The sequence below is a fragment of the Salmo trutta genome, chromosome 10 (genome assembly GCF_901001165.1).
Source record: "Salmo trutta chromosome 10, fSalTru1.1, whole genome shotgun sequence".
Lineage (NCBI taxonomy): Eukaryota > Metazoa > Chordata > Actinopteri > Salmoniformes > Salmonidae > Salmo > Salmo trutta.
In genome coordinates, this window is record NC_042966.1 from 21,033,875 (window position 1) to 21,048,453 (window position 14,579).

A 14,579-nucleotide genomic window follows, 5' to 3' on the forward strand; every position below is an offset into this window, starting at 1 on the left:
TAATGATGCTGGTCAACCCAACAGTCTTGCTGTTGGGCCGAGTAACCTAACCTTTACACAAATGCAGACACTAAGAATTCTTAGTCATTGCTGGTTCCACCCCTCCCATGCAGACCAAGGGGCAACATAAACCACTCTGGATTCATCCGGTCGTTATCTGCACGGGGTTGTTGTCTTAACCCCACCCTAGCTTATGTATTACCCTTGTTAGAACCAAGTATTGAGTTTATTCTTGTTAGAACCAAGTATTGAGTTTATTTGTTATAATTAATTGGTATTATATTTAAAAGGTGATTGAATTGCTCCCGAATTGTAATAATGTTAATGCATTTCTTTTGAATAAATATTTCTTTAATGTATAAGTGAATAGGTTGGTTTACTTTTAAGTTTAAGTTTTGACCAATAAGGTCGCTTGTTAAGCTGTGGCCAATGGGAGTTGACCTGGTTAACGAGAGGCCTGGGAAAAAAGAGAGGGAGAGAGATGTTGAGAAAAGGATGGACATTACATTATGACCGTTGGTGAAGAAAAATTATAAAAGAAGACGATAAAAATAGAACAAAACCCATACCTATCAAGTTTTGAAGGGAAATACCGATTTTATTTTATAAGAGAGTTGTTATAATTTTGATAAGAAAGACTTAGTAAAGACTGAAGCTATGGTCTCATCGTGGAGGTATTTGACAGCCTTGAGGTTAGCCTAGCATCGTGTGACACAGAGGGAGAATTGCTTGGGAAAGATTAACGAGTTCATGTTTCCATTGGATATCGGTTACTGCTAAAGAGTACTGTCTGCATTGGTAGCTGTGCTTGCTGTGGATCTTGTGAGGAAACCTGTAAGGAACTGCCCAACTTCACTGAGGGAATATCTACGAGTAGTGAGTAACCACAACGGTGGGGTGCTTCGGGACTTTATGTGTGTCGTAATTTTTTTGAGCTCCAACGCGCGCGAACAGGTTAAGCAAGCTTGAAATTATTTGGACATGGGTTGTGCACAACTCATTGGGGTTTATTATTTTAATTTATTTTTATGTGGTGCATTGAAAATGTAATAATACACATCTTGAACCTTATGTATGTTGCCTTGGTGGAGTCATTTACTGTTTCAATTTAATGCATGGGAAAGTATATCCTACAATAACAAAAATCTATAATAATTTCATCTGAAGTTAATACCCTATTTGTCATTACCCTAGATAGTTTACAACAGGGATTCTTGTTGGAGATGTCCTTCTCACCTAACATCCCATGCTGTTGAGATATTCTACGCAAGTTAATATCGTGAAAGCCAAATTCGAGCCTGGTGAGAGGGTTACACTTAGTTTCCCAGATGCCAGGAGGATTTAGAGACAATGAGGCATTGTTCTACTCCTAAACTATCTCTAGTAAAACACTTTCTTGTCTATGTAATGCATTTGTCAGCTCAAGCCATCTCTAGTGACCATACGCCCAGATTAGCTGCAGGGAACTAGAGTGGAGAGGAGGACAGAAATATCTTACTATTAGTTCAATATTAATTGTTAACCATTAATATCAAATAAATCAGGTAATACGTAATTTTTCTATCACATTCCCCACTTTTGAGATATCGCTCAACTTAAAAGAAAAATTACAATGTTTAAAAAGACATTGCAATATCGCAAAAAAAAAACCTCAGCAATCTAAGTCAGAGTACATTTTTCATCAGTATGAAACAAATCATCATGTTGATACTGAGCACACCCCCATTGGTTAGCATAGTAGAAACTAAAATTAGCATATCAAATCCAGGTAGTGACTCCCGGTTTAAGTAACATTTCTTCCATTTAGTGCCTAATGAACATGACCCAGGACAAGCATCATGATTCCACTATTTATAAGGCAACACCCATGGCTATGCGCCATTAGCACAAACCTGCTATAGTTCCTGAGTATTATAATTATCGTCAACAATTGCAATTTGGTAATGGATATAAATTAAATAGATTAGGATCAGTTTCACTCTCAGTATCAGAGTTCACCCTCTCCATTCACCAGGGCACGCTGAGAATAGTATCAATCTCTTTGGTACACAACTTCTTTACACATGTCACAATCAGCATAACAACAATCAAAACAATCAATCCATAATACATGAATTGCTTCACTCATAGTTATTAACATACTAAAAACTTACTCAAATCAATCAGTCAGTTTTTTTAAAATCATTCAGTTTCCAAATCATTAAACAAAACAATGAATTATCCAACCAAAATTTGGAATGACATTCTTCAGTGATTCACATTGGTTCTATCACTCAAAATTATAACCCTCAATTTAATACACATCAACACTGGCAGAATGAACATTTATTTTAACATACAATATATTTAACCTATAATTCCAGTATTAACTTTCTCATCATTATTATAATTACAGATCAGTATCTCAATGCATTCTCAGCCTAAATTACTATACATTTAGCAGTGTTTAGACCTCCTCAATCAACCTGATACCCCAAAATAAAACAATTTCAAACAAGTCTAAATCAATTACGGGCACAGTTGACCAACCCCCTCCCTTTCCCAACACTCTTCTGGCATTTCTTCATTTTTCTTCTTCAGATAGCTTCACAGTTCAAAGTGGATGGCCCATGACAATATCCCAATTTCAATGTCTCACCTGAGCCCCACCACAATGCCTATTATGTCTTGTCCATTTGCCCACTAGTATACCAGCAACATAAGATAAGTTTTGGAACAGATCTCTTTTCATGCTCACTCCACATGGATTTATGTTGCACTCCTGAGAGAAGGGCATGAGAGAAAAAGTAGTTGATATTGGACGCTGTACACCAGTTGCTGGCTCGGACTCAGATCTCTCGATAGAAGTGGTGCAGGACAGGGCCGTATTGAACGCCATTTCTTCAGCCGGTTAGAGGGCGTTTTGAGGTCCACACCATTTGGTCAAATGATCCCTTCCATGCATCTAGATACCATCTGTAGTCACAATCCATAATCTTGAGAAAGGACCGATCAGAACAACAGTTCAGTTAATTTCTGATTCAGAAAATCCAGACAAGCATTGACTGCATGACAAATGATTACTTTTCCAATATTCTTAATACCAATTTCTAAAACAAATGTCAAAGAAAATAACATCACATTCTGTTGAAACAATTTTTCCAAATTGGCTTATACTCCCCCTATGACACTGCCAACCTCATCGCAGAGTCATAGGATCAGGAAATAATTCCGATCATCCAGCAGACCCAATCTGGTGAGATTTATATCGAAACAAAACAGACAAACAACAATACACTCCTTCATACATCATTCAATACATTCCTACATATTACTCAAGGTGTGTAAACTTCAATCCAAAAACCTCAGACTGGTAATTCCCCCATTTTGACACATAACTCACAACGTGATCAATGTATAAAAAAACAACAACACTGCAAATCAAATTAGAATTACTACCCTTAATAACTCCATTACATTTATTTTTTACCCAGAACTTGATTCAAGGAATAGAAAAATAGACCAGAGACAGAACTAACCTTCTCGTGGTCCGAATCACACGTAACTACTAACTATAAACTTCTCCATAATTATCAGTATTATAAATTAACTTCAAATCATCATCCAATGTCTCTCAGCTTTCCAGCGAGGGTGATCAAACCACACTAGAAAGTCAGGACAGAGGTCAGAGGACATTCAAACCATTCAAATAAGTGTTTATTTCTCTATTAGACCAATTATTTAAAAACAGTCAAACATTTCATACATTTCGTATCCAAGGTCACAGTAAGTTTCTTCAGTACATTTCTTATCAAAAATAATTCACGTGTTCATTTAAAACTCCACATGAAAATTCCATGTGTGTGACACTTTAAGATATATTTTCTCTAACTGTGAAAAACCCAATAAAACCAAATGAAATAACATTTTGTTAGATTCTAGTTTGCTAACTCTTAAGCAATCCAAACAATTCAAATATAAAATTCTTACTTTCCAATTAACTTACTTTCCTTTGTTACCTTCACTAGTCTACATCTCTGTTTCCTTAAATTCAGAAATCCCTCTACAATCTCTACTATACTCTACCTCTGTCTTTCCGTCGAATGTTACTTTACCAGGTGAACAATTTTATTTTTAAATTTTAGTAAAAACAAACATAACTTCTGCTCACAGGGAGGACACTTTAATTACTATGTTACCTCTTGTTTCTCTGGTTGTACTTTCCCATATGATGCCTTGTGACCCTGCTCTACCAGTTTACTAATGTGGTGATGTAATTTTTCTATCTTGAAAGGAAAACCCAGAGTTACCTCTGCTGCAGAGAATAAGTTCATTAGAGTTACCAGCCTCAGAAATTGCAGCCCAAATAAATGCTTCACAGAGTTCAAGTAACAGACACATCTCAACATCAACTGGTCAGAGGAGACTGCGTGAATCAGGCCTTCATGGTGGAATTGCTGGAAAGAAACCATTACTAAGGGACACCAATAAGAAGAAACTTGCTTGGGCCAAGAAACATGAGCAATGGACATTAGACAGGTGGAATTCTATCCTTTGTTCTGATGAGTCCAAATTTGAGATTTTTTGTTCCAACCGCCGTGTCTTTGTGAGATGCAGAGTAGGTGAACGGATGACCTCCGCATGTGTGGTTCTCATCGTGAAGCATTGAGGAGGGGTGATGGTGTGGGGGTGCTTTGCTGGAGACATTGTCTGTGATTTATTTAGAATTCAATTCAATTTGACCACGAAGGAGAGTGATGGAGTGTTGCATCAGATGACCTGGCCTCCATAATCAACTGACCTTAACCCAGTTGAGATGGTCTGGGATGAGTTGGACAGCAGAGTAAAGGAAAAGTAGCCAACAAGAATGATTTATTTCAGCTTTTATTTCTTTCATCACATTCCTAGTTGGTCAGAAGCTTACATACACTCAATTAGTATTTGGTAGCATTGCCTTTAAATTGTTTAACTTGGGTCAAATTGTATTTATTTTATTTATTTCACCTTTATTTAACAAGGTAGGCCAGTTGAGAACAAGTTCTCATTTACAACTGCGACCTGGCCAAGATAAAGCAAAGCAGTGCAAAACAAACAACACAGAGTTACACATGGAATTAACAAACGTACATTCAATAACACAATAGAAAAGTCTATATACAGTGTGTGCAAATGAAGTAAGATTAGGGAGGTAAGGCAATAAATAGGCCATTGTGGCGAAATAATTACAAGCTAGCAATTAAACAGTGGAGTGATAGATGAGCAGAAGATGAATGTGCAAGTAGAGATACTGGGGTGCAAAGGAGCAAAAAAATAAATAACAATATGCGGACGAGGTAGTTGGGTGGGCTATTTACAGATGGGCTATGTGCAGGTGCAATGATCTGTAAGCTGCTCTGATAGCTGATGTTTAAAGTTAGTGAGGGAGATATGAGTCTCCAGCTTCAGTGATTTTTGCAATTCATTCCAGTCATTGGCAGCAGAGAACTGGAAGGATAGGCGGTCAAAGGAGGAATTGGCTTTGAAATATACTTGCTGGAGCACGTGCTACGGGTGGGTGCTGCTATGGTGACCAGTGAGCTGAGATAAGGCGGGGATTTACCTAGCAAAGACTTATAGATGACCTGGAGCCAGTGGGTTTGGCGACAAATAGGAAACGAGGGCCAGCCAACGAGAGTATACCGGTCGCAGTGGTGGGTAGTACAGTTGAAGTCGGAAGTTTACATAGACCTTAGCCAAATACATTTAAACTCAGTTTTTCAAAATTCCCGACATTTAATCCTAGTAAAAAATTCCCTGTCTTAGGTCAGTTAGGATCACCACTTTATTTTAAGAATGTGAAATGTCAGAATAATAGTAGAGAGAATGATTTATTTCAGCTTTTATTTCTTTCATCACATTCCCAGTGGGTCAGAAGTTTCCAAACACTCAATTAGTATTTGGTAGCATTGCCTTTAAATTGTTAAACTTGGGTCAAATGTTTCTGGTAGCCTTCCACAAGCTTCCCACAATAAGTTGGGTGAATTTTGACCCATTCCTCCTGACAGAGCTGGTGTAACTCCCTCATGATGTCATCTATTTTGTGAAGTGCACCAGTCCCTCCTGCAGCAAAGCACCTCCACAACATGATGCTGCCACCCCCGTGCTTCACGGTTGGGATGGTGTTCTTCTGCTTGCAAGCCTGCCCCTTTTCCTCCAAAGATAACAATGGTCATTATGGCCAAACAGTGGTCCCATGGTGTTTATACTTGTGTACTATTGTTTGTACAGATGAACGTGGTACCTTCTAGCGTTTGAAAATTGCTCCCAATGATGAACCAGACTTGTGGATGTCTATGATTTCTTTCCCGAGGTCTTGGCTGATTTCTTTGATTTTCCCATGATGTCAAGCAAAGAGGCACTGAGTTTGAAATACATCCACAGGTACACCTCCAATTGACTCAAATTATGTCAATTAGCCTACCAGAAGCTTTAAAAGCTATGACATCATTTTCTGGAATTTTCCAAGCTGTTTAAAGGCACAGTCAACTTAGTGTATGTAAACTTCTGACCCACTGGAATTGTAATACAGTGAATAATAAGTGAAACAATCTGTCTGTAAACAATTGTTGGAAAAATTACTTGTGTCATGCACAAAGTAGATATCCTAACCGACTTGCCAAAACTATAGTTTGTTAACAAGAAATTTGTGGAGTGGTTGAAAAACGAGTTTTAATGATTCCAACCTAAGTGTATGTAAACTTCCGACTTCAACTATACATACATACATATAAAGAGCGATATATACACATGTAGGTTAAAGCAACTACCACAGCTCAGGGACCGATACAGTGGTCTGGTCAGGTGTATTGTATACTCATGTTGCCAGACTCCTTCACTTTGACACTTGAAGAAGGATCTTGAGGGAGCTGGATATGGTCAGGTGTACTAAGGCTACTGTTGTTGTCAGGGTGATGAAGGTCAGGTTTACTGAGGCTACTGTTGTTGTCATGGTTTCAGATTGTGATCCTGAAGGAGCTGAAGCACTCGGACGGGAACTTTAACAAGAGACAGAGGATAGAGCTCAACTCGGTGAGTCACCGATTATACAGCAAGTTTGATAATGTCCGGTAGACTACTCAAGGGTATCAAGTATGCATTTTTACATGTGTCCATGTGGTATCTTTGTTTAGTTTTTAATATTTGATTTGATTATAACTCCTATTGCTTATTATATCCAACCTCCCTGATTTACAGCTTCTGCACATTGACTACTACAACCTGACTAAGTTCTACGGCACAGTCAAGTATGATCATGGTGTGTTTGGGGTGTTTGAGTACGGCGAGAGGGGATCTCTAAGGGTGAGAAACACACATGCAAGCACGCACGCACGCCCACATACACTTTCCCATTTGAACTTTTAACTTCTTCCTTCCTCAGTGTGTGCTGAATGACAATATTTCATACCCGGAGGAGACCTTCATGGACTGGGAGTTTAAGATCTCTGTAATGTACGACATCGCCAAGGTGAGCTGGCAACAACTCTAGTCTACACTCTGCTGTTGGTTTGTATGAGCTCAGAAAATGCCAACTCAGAGCAATTTACCGTAAGATGCTAAAACCTTAGCCAAGCTAAAACCCTATCCAAGAGTTTTTATCTTGTCAATATTGATATACATTTCCGAAGTGCTTTGATCCATTTGACAACATTGAGTCATTGAAATACAGTAGGCCTTTATTCAAAGACAAAACCTCCTCCCCTTTCTTCATCTCCGCAGGGTATGTCCTACCTCCATTCCAGTGACATCCAGGTCCATGGCCGTCTCAAGTCCACTAACTGTGTGGTAGACAACCGCATGGTGGTCAAGATTACTGGCTTTGGCTGCAACACCATTCTAAACCCAGGCAGAGGTAGGAACTATTACGTCGGTAGGGCTAGCTTGCTAGCATAGTTAGCATTCATGCAATACACATCCCCTGAGGTCTGTCTGTCCTAGGATGTCTCTTTCTGTCTTATACCTGTTCTTCCTCTTGTTTTTTTTTAACCTATCCTCCCCTATCCCCTCACTCCCTCACTCTCTTTTCCTCTCCATCCTTCCCCTCCTTTCTCTCCCCCATCAGATCTGTGGACAGCTCCAGAGCACCTGCGAAGACAGGGGATCTCCCAGAAGGGGGATGTGTACAGCTTTGCCATCATCGCCCAGGAGATAGTTCTCAGGAGGAAAACCTTTTACACCGAGGCCTACTCCGACCGCACAGGTTAAACACATTCCTATATAACACCTTATATAGAAATTCAGAACAGAATCATTGCATCAGCTTTGCTATACTGTAGTTACCCTTATTTAAAATGTCATCTTTGGCACTTTGAGTGGTCCTGCATTTAATTCTGGGGAAGTATCGACCCCTCCTGGTCAACTGTAACATTGTTCAGTTGAGCACAACATAATGTAGCAGATTACAAAACGCTCACACAAGTTGTTCTGTCTTCATCAGAGAAAATGGCCAGAGTGCAGTACCCTATGAAAATAACCTATTTCAGACCTGATCTGAATTTTGAGACTGCAGGAGAAAAAGAACTGGAGGTAAGATTGGCATTTGTTTGTGTGTTTGTCTGTCTGTTTGTGTGCAACTGTCACGTCCTGGCCAGTATATAAGGTTAATTGTTTTGTAGTTTGGTCAGGGCGTGACAGAGGGTATTTGTTTTATGTGGTTCAGGGTGGTGTGTTTGATTAAGGGTGTTTGATTTAGTATTTCCGGGGTTTTGGTTTATAGTCTGTTTATGTATTTCTATGTCTAGTCTGGTGAGTGTGTTTCTATGTTGGTTAATTGGGATTGGGACTCTCAGTTGAAGGCAGGTGTTGTCTATCTGCCTTTGATTGAGAGTCTCATATATAAGGGTGTGTTTGTGATTTGTGGGTGATTGTTCTGTGTAAAGCCCTATGCTTTGCCAGACTGTTATTTGTTCGTCTTCGTATTTTGTTATTTTGTATGTTCATTCTTATAGTAAATAAAAGTCAAGATGAGCATTCACGTACCTGCTGCATATTGGTCCACATTTTCTGATGACGATTTCGCACTATCGTCGGAAGACGAAGACAAGCGTGACAGCAACAGAGAGAAGGGGGGGTTTACAGTACAGAGAAAGGCAGATATAGAGATAGAGAGCCTGTAATCCACATTGGCTTGTTCATTTATTTTTTTCTGAGTGCCCCCAGGTGTACATGCTGATTAAGATCTGCTGGGATGAGGACCCAGAGCGAAGGCCTGATTTTAAGAAGATAGAGAGCTCATTGGGGAAGATCTTCAGGTACCAACTACCTACTTTTATCTCTCTTTTACTGGATAGAGTTAAACACTTGCCAGGACTTGGCCATTTTATCAGAAAGGTGAAGAATACATTTACAAAGATGGTAAAATGTCTCTGTAACATGACAACTGTTCAAATTAAATAGAGATATCAGTAAGACGAGCATGGTTATGGTTTGCAGTGCTTCTAAATAACTAACATGTAATTGCTGTAGAGCTGCACCCTTCTCTTTCATTTAACATACATTTGAGAAATCCCTCACAAGGGCAGCACCTACATTGAAAAGTGGCGCGTGTGTGTGTGTGTATATGTGTGTGTGACTGATCCTGTTCTTTTCTCCATAGTAACCTGCACAACCAGGCTAATGAGAGCTACATGGACAACCTGATCCGTCGTCTACAGATGTACTCCCGGAACCTGGAGCACCTGGTGGAGGAGAGGACAGCTCTGTACAAGGCTGAGAGAGACAGGGCCGACTGCCTCAACTTCATGCTGCTGCCTCGGTCAGTCGACAAACAACAACAACAACAACAACAACAACAAAAAGAAACAGATACCCGAACACAGTTCCATGTTCTTGTTTTATAAAGTGCAGTGTTTCGACCAGAAGGTCTTTGTCAGACTGCACAACCAGAAAACCACTTTAAGACCAGCAAATGACTTCTCTCTCTCCTCTCTCCAGTCCTGTGGTGCGTTCTCTGAAGGAGACAGGCATCGTGGAGCCGGAGCTGTTTGAGGAGGTGACGGTGTACTTCAGCGACATCGTGGGCTTCACCACCCTGTGCCAGTACAGCACCCCCATGGAAGTGGTGGACATGCTCAACGACATCTACAAGGGCTTTGACAGCATCCTCGACCACCACGACGTATACAAGGTTAGGGTTGAGGTTAGGGTTGAGGTTAGGGTTGAGGTTAGGGTTGAGGTTAGGGTTAAGGTTAGGGTTGTGGTTGAGGCTAGGCTTACTGTAAACCAAAACGTTTAGTTCAATAGCAGATGTATAGCTTCTATGTCTTCCATCTTGTCCTGTGTCAGGTGGAGACGATAGGTGATGCGTACATGGTGGCGTCGGGGTTGCCTCGGCGGAACGGTAACAGGCACGCGGTGGACATCTCCCGCATGGCCCTGGACATTCTGGCATTTATGGGGACCTTCCAGCTCAGACATCTGCCGGGACTACCTGTGTGGATCCGCATTGGGATGCACTCAGGTATCCGTAGCTCCTCAAGACCTATCCTGAATTCATAACACGTCCTTCTCTCTCCTCGTACATATCATCAATACAAAACCTCCTTGGTCTCTGCTCTTTCCTGTAACTTCCCTCACTCTCTCCTCCCTCTGTCTGTCATCAATACCTCCCTTAAGTCTCACTACTTGTTCCCTAGGCCCCTGTGCAGCAGGAGTGGTGGGGATAAAGATGCCCAGATACTGCCTGTTTGGAGACACAGTCAACACTGCCTCTAGCATGGAGTCAACGGGACATCGTAAGCAGGCTACAGGAACAAATATCCACACCAAATCTACACAAACATTTCATGTTCATATCAGCTGTTATGGCAGGTGAGTAAAATACAACTCTGTCTCTCTCCATCCAGCCCTGAGAATCCACGTCAGTCAGCCCACCATCAGCATCCTACAGAGGACAGACTGCAAGTTTGAGTACGAGAAGAGAGGGGAGACTTTTCTCAAGGTATGGACATGGCACATGCTGCTTTGCTTTTTGTCATGATAGATTCATACAGATTTTTTTGATGCCATTTGTACTATTTAGTACTCTTATCTACTGTGTTGAATATCATATAAGATTGTGTGTATGTGTATATATATCCCAGGGTAAAGGCACAGAGTTGACCTACTGGTTGACAGGTGAAACAGGAGAGGACTACAACCTGCCAACGCCACCGACAGCGTGAGTTAACCTGCTGCTAATTTATATGCTCCCCTATAACTTAGTAAAGAGAATGTACATCACTAGAGCTCCACGTCATCTTTAGATCTATCTATATTATTAATTTCTACATTCATGTCTTTCTTCCATTTTGTAGGGTAAACAGATATCATTAGAGCTACATATCTACAGTGCATTCGGAAAGTATTCAGACCCCTTTCCTTTTTCCACAGTTTGTTACGTTACAGCCTTATTCGAAAATTGATTAAATTATTTGTTTCCCTTACCAATCTACACACAATACCTGATAATGACAAAGCAAAAACAGCAAATGTATTAAAAATTAAAAACAGAAATGCCATATTTACATAAGTATTCAGACCCTTTGCTATGAGACTCGAAATTGAGCTCAGGCGCATCTTGTTTCCCTTGATCATTCTTGAGATGTTTCTACAACTTGATTGGAGTCCACCTGTGGTAAATTCAATTGATTGGACATGATTGGGAAAGGCACACACCTGTCTATTTAAAGGTCCCACAGTTGACAGTGCATGTCAGAGCAAAAACCAAGCCATGAGGTCGAAGGAATTGCCCGTAGAGTTCAGAGACAGGATTGTGTCGAGGCACAGATCTGGGGAAGAGTACTAAAACATGCAGCATTGAAGTTCCCCAAGAACACGGTAGCCTCCATCATTCTTAAATGGAAGAAGTTCCTATAGCTGGCCATCCTGCCAAACTGAGCAATTGGGGGGAAAGGGCCTTGGTCAGGGAAATGACCAAGAACCAGATGGTCACTCTGACAGAGCTCCAGAGTTCCTCTGTGGAGATGGGAGAACATTCCAGAAGGACAGCCATCTCTGCAGCACTCCACCAATCAGGCCTTTATGGTAAAGTGGCCAGACGGAAGCCACTCCTCAGTAAAATGCACATGACAGCCCGCTTGGAGTTTGCCAAAAGGCACCTAAAGGACTCTCAGACCATGAGAAACAAGATTCTTTCGTCTGATGAAACTAAGACTGAATTCTTTGGCCTGAATGTCAAGTGTCACGTCTGGAGGAAACCTGGCACCATCCCTACGGTGAAGAATGGTGGTGGTGGCAGCATCATGCTGTGGGTTTTTTTCAGAGGCAGGGACTGTAAGACTAGTCAGGATCAAAGGAAAGATAAACAAGTACAGAGAGATCTTCCAAAGGGACATCGACCCTAAGCACACAGCCCGGACAACGCAGGAGTGGCTTCAGGAAAAGTCTCTGAATGTCCTTGAGTGGTCCAGCCAGAGCCCAGACTTGAACCCAATCTAACATCTCTGGAGACCTGAAAATAGCTGTGCAGCGACACTCCCCATCCAACCTGACAGAGCTTGAGAGGATCTGCAGAGAAGAATGGGAGAATCTCTCCAAATACAGGTGTGCCAAGCTTGTAGCGTCATACAGAATAAGACTCAAGGCTGTAATTGCTGTCAAAGGGGCTTCAACAAAGTACTGGGTAAAGGGTCTGAATACTTATGTAAATGTTATATTTCAGTTTTTTTTTATAAATGTGCAAAAAAAACTGTTTTTGCTTTGTCATTTTGGGGTATTGTGTGTAGATTGACGAGGGGGAAAAACTATTTAATCCATTTTAGAATAAGGCTGACAAGTACATTTTTGGGGAAAAAGTCAAGGGTTCTGAATACTTTCCGAATGCACTGTATGTAGATCTATATAATTAACTCCTATGTCCTTGTCCTTCCCTGCAGGGAGAACTGCCAGCGTCTGCAGCAGGACCTGGCCCAGATGATCCAGGAGTGTCTTGAGAACCGCTCGCTGGGGTCAGAGGTCATGGAGAAGAGGAATACCCTGTCCACGAGGCAGAGGATGGTGGGGAGGGACGGAGGGGAGCAGGGGGGAGAGGAGGAGGATAACGATGACCAGCCAGAGTACCTCCATCTGGCTACGGTCAACAACTTCAGTACTTTATTGTAGTTATTTTGATAAGGAGAAATAGGGTTATTATGTTGTTTTTTTGTCTATTGATGTGAAAGTCTTCTCCAAACTTTTGCATCAATCATTCTTGGTTGTCAATTGAAGATTTCTCTGAAAACTAAAGTCACATGCAGATCTTGAGTTAGAATTCTGGCCTTTTGGAGAAACCACAAAGCTGTAGACCAACTAAGCACTGTACTGACATACTGGAAACCTTCCCCTCCACAACCTCAGCACTAGAAAGGTAAAAAATGCTAAGAAAAAAATACTGACCTTAGGTAGAACAACAAATAGCAAAAAGTACTTATTGTACCTTTAAGTGTTAAATAATTGTGTTGTCTACAATCAAATATTAAAATGATTAATCCTCATACATTTCTTCCTTTTAACTGATTGCAATATATGGGGACCCTTGTTGTGATAATATTTCATCCTGAAAATTAAAATAATTTATGGTTTAAAAACAAATGACATTGAAACTGTATTTATTTATGTGATTATATTTTATAGTTGTTGGAATCTTTCCTGTACAGCATGTTACAAATGTACTTGACGGGACTGAAAACATTGATCCATGTTTCATTGAGCCTGTTACAGTATATTGAGGCATTACAATTCCCATGTCACTGATGTCTGATAAGTTATGGGGGTGTATCTGAGTACATTGAAGTTTTAGTTAAAGGGGGTAGGAAGGAAGTTCTCACTCTCGCTGATTTTCTACAGTGAATTATAAATGATTATGCACAATTGTCTAACACATATTTACATTGTTTCGATTTTTTTTTTTAAACAAGAACATAGCATGACTGCTATTACGGTTATACCCATAAAAAACATCTGTATAAAGATAATGTATTGGAAAGCAAATCAACCCTGGCTATTGTAACAGCATTAGATGCCTAATAAAAAGAAATCAGGATCTGATCTATTGTCCGGGAACAAGTTAATGAGATGAACTACAGTGAAACCCATATACAGTACCAGACAAAAGTTGGGACAAACCTAACTTACTCATTCAAGGGTTTTTCTTTATTTGTACCCTGTTCTACATTGTAGAATAATAGTGAAGACATCAAAACTATGAAATAACACATATGGAATCATGTAGTAACCAAAAACGTGTTAAACAAATCAAAATATATTTTATATTTTTTTGATTCTTCAAAGTAGCCACCCTTTGCCTTGATGACAGCTTTGCACACTATTTTCATTTTTTTAACACTTTTTTGGTTACTACATGATTCCATATATATGTTATTTCATAGTTTTGGTGTCTTCACTATTATTCCACAATGTTGAAAATAGTAAAAATAAAGAAAAACCCTGTCCAAACTTTTGACTGGTACTATATACATACACGTATATACATACACGTGTATATATATATATATATATATATATATATAGATAAAATCTGTCATGCTCATGGATGAGTAGAACATTTTTTTTTTAAACATGCTGAG

The 14,579-nt window shown here is 40.1% G+C and overlaps 1 protein-coding gene across 2 annotated transcripts in view; it reads left to right on the top strand.

Annotated features, from left to right (window-relative positions):
- Positions 1–14,040, top strand: part of LOC115201328 (heat-stable enterotoxin receptor) — a 29,770-nt gene extending 15,730 nt beyond the window's left edge. The window contains exons 14-27 of one of the 2 annotated variants that reach the window (XM_029764861.1): positions 6,976–7,047; positions 7,213–7,317; positions 7,397–7,483; positions 7,735–7,867; positions 8,078–8,215; positions 8,453–8,541; positions 9,166–9,266; positions 9,611–9,769; positions 9,949–10,141; positions 10,300–10,474; positions 10,650–10,748; positions 10,860–10,954; positions 11,097–11,173; positions 12,891–14,040. In XM_029764861.1, coding sequence (XP_029620721.1) covers positions 6,976–7,047; positions 7,213–7,317; positions 7,397–7,483; positions 7,735–7,867; positions 8,078–8,215; positions 8,453–8,541; positions 9,166–9,266; positions 9,611–9,769; positions 9,949–10,141; positions 10,300–10,474; positions 10,650–10,748; positions 10,860–10,954; positions 11,097–11,173; positions 12,891–13,116 — 1,749 coding nt within the window. In that variant the 3' untranslated portion in view covers positions 13,117–14,040. The remainder of the gene's footprint in view (positions 1–6,975; positions 7,048–7,212; positions 7,318–7,396; positions 7,484–7,734; positions 7,868–8,077; positions 8,216–8,452; positions 8,542–9,165; positions 9,267–9,610; positions 9,770–9,948; positions 10,142–10,299; positions 10,475–10,649; positions 10,749–10,859; positions 10,955–11,096; positions 11,174–12,890) is intronic. The other variant, XM_029764862.1, reaches the window with a different exon arrangement.
- The last annotated feature ends 539 nt before the right edge of the window (positions 14,041–14,579 follow it).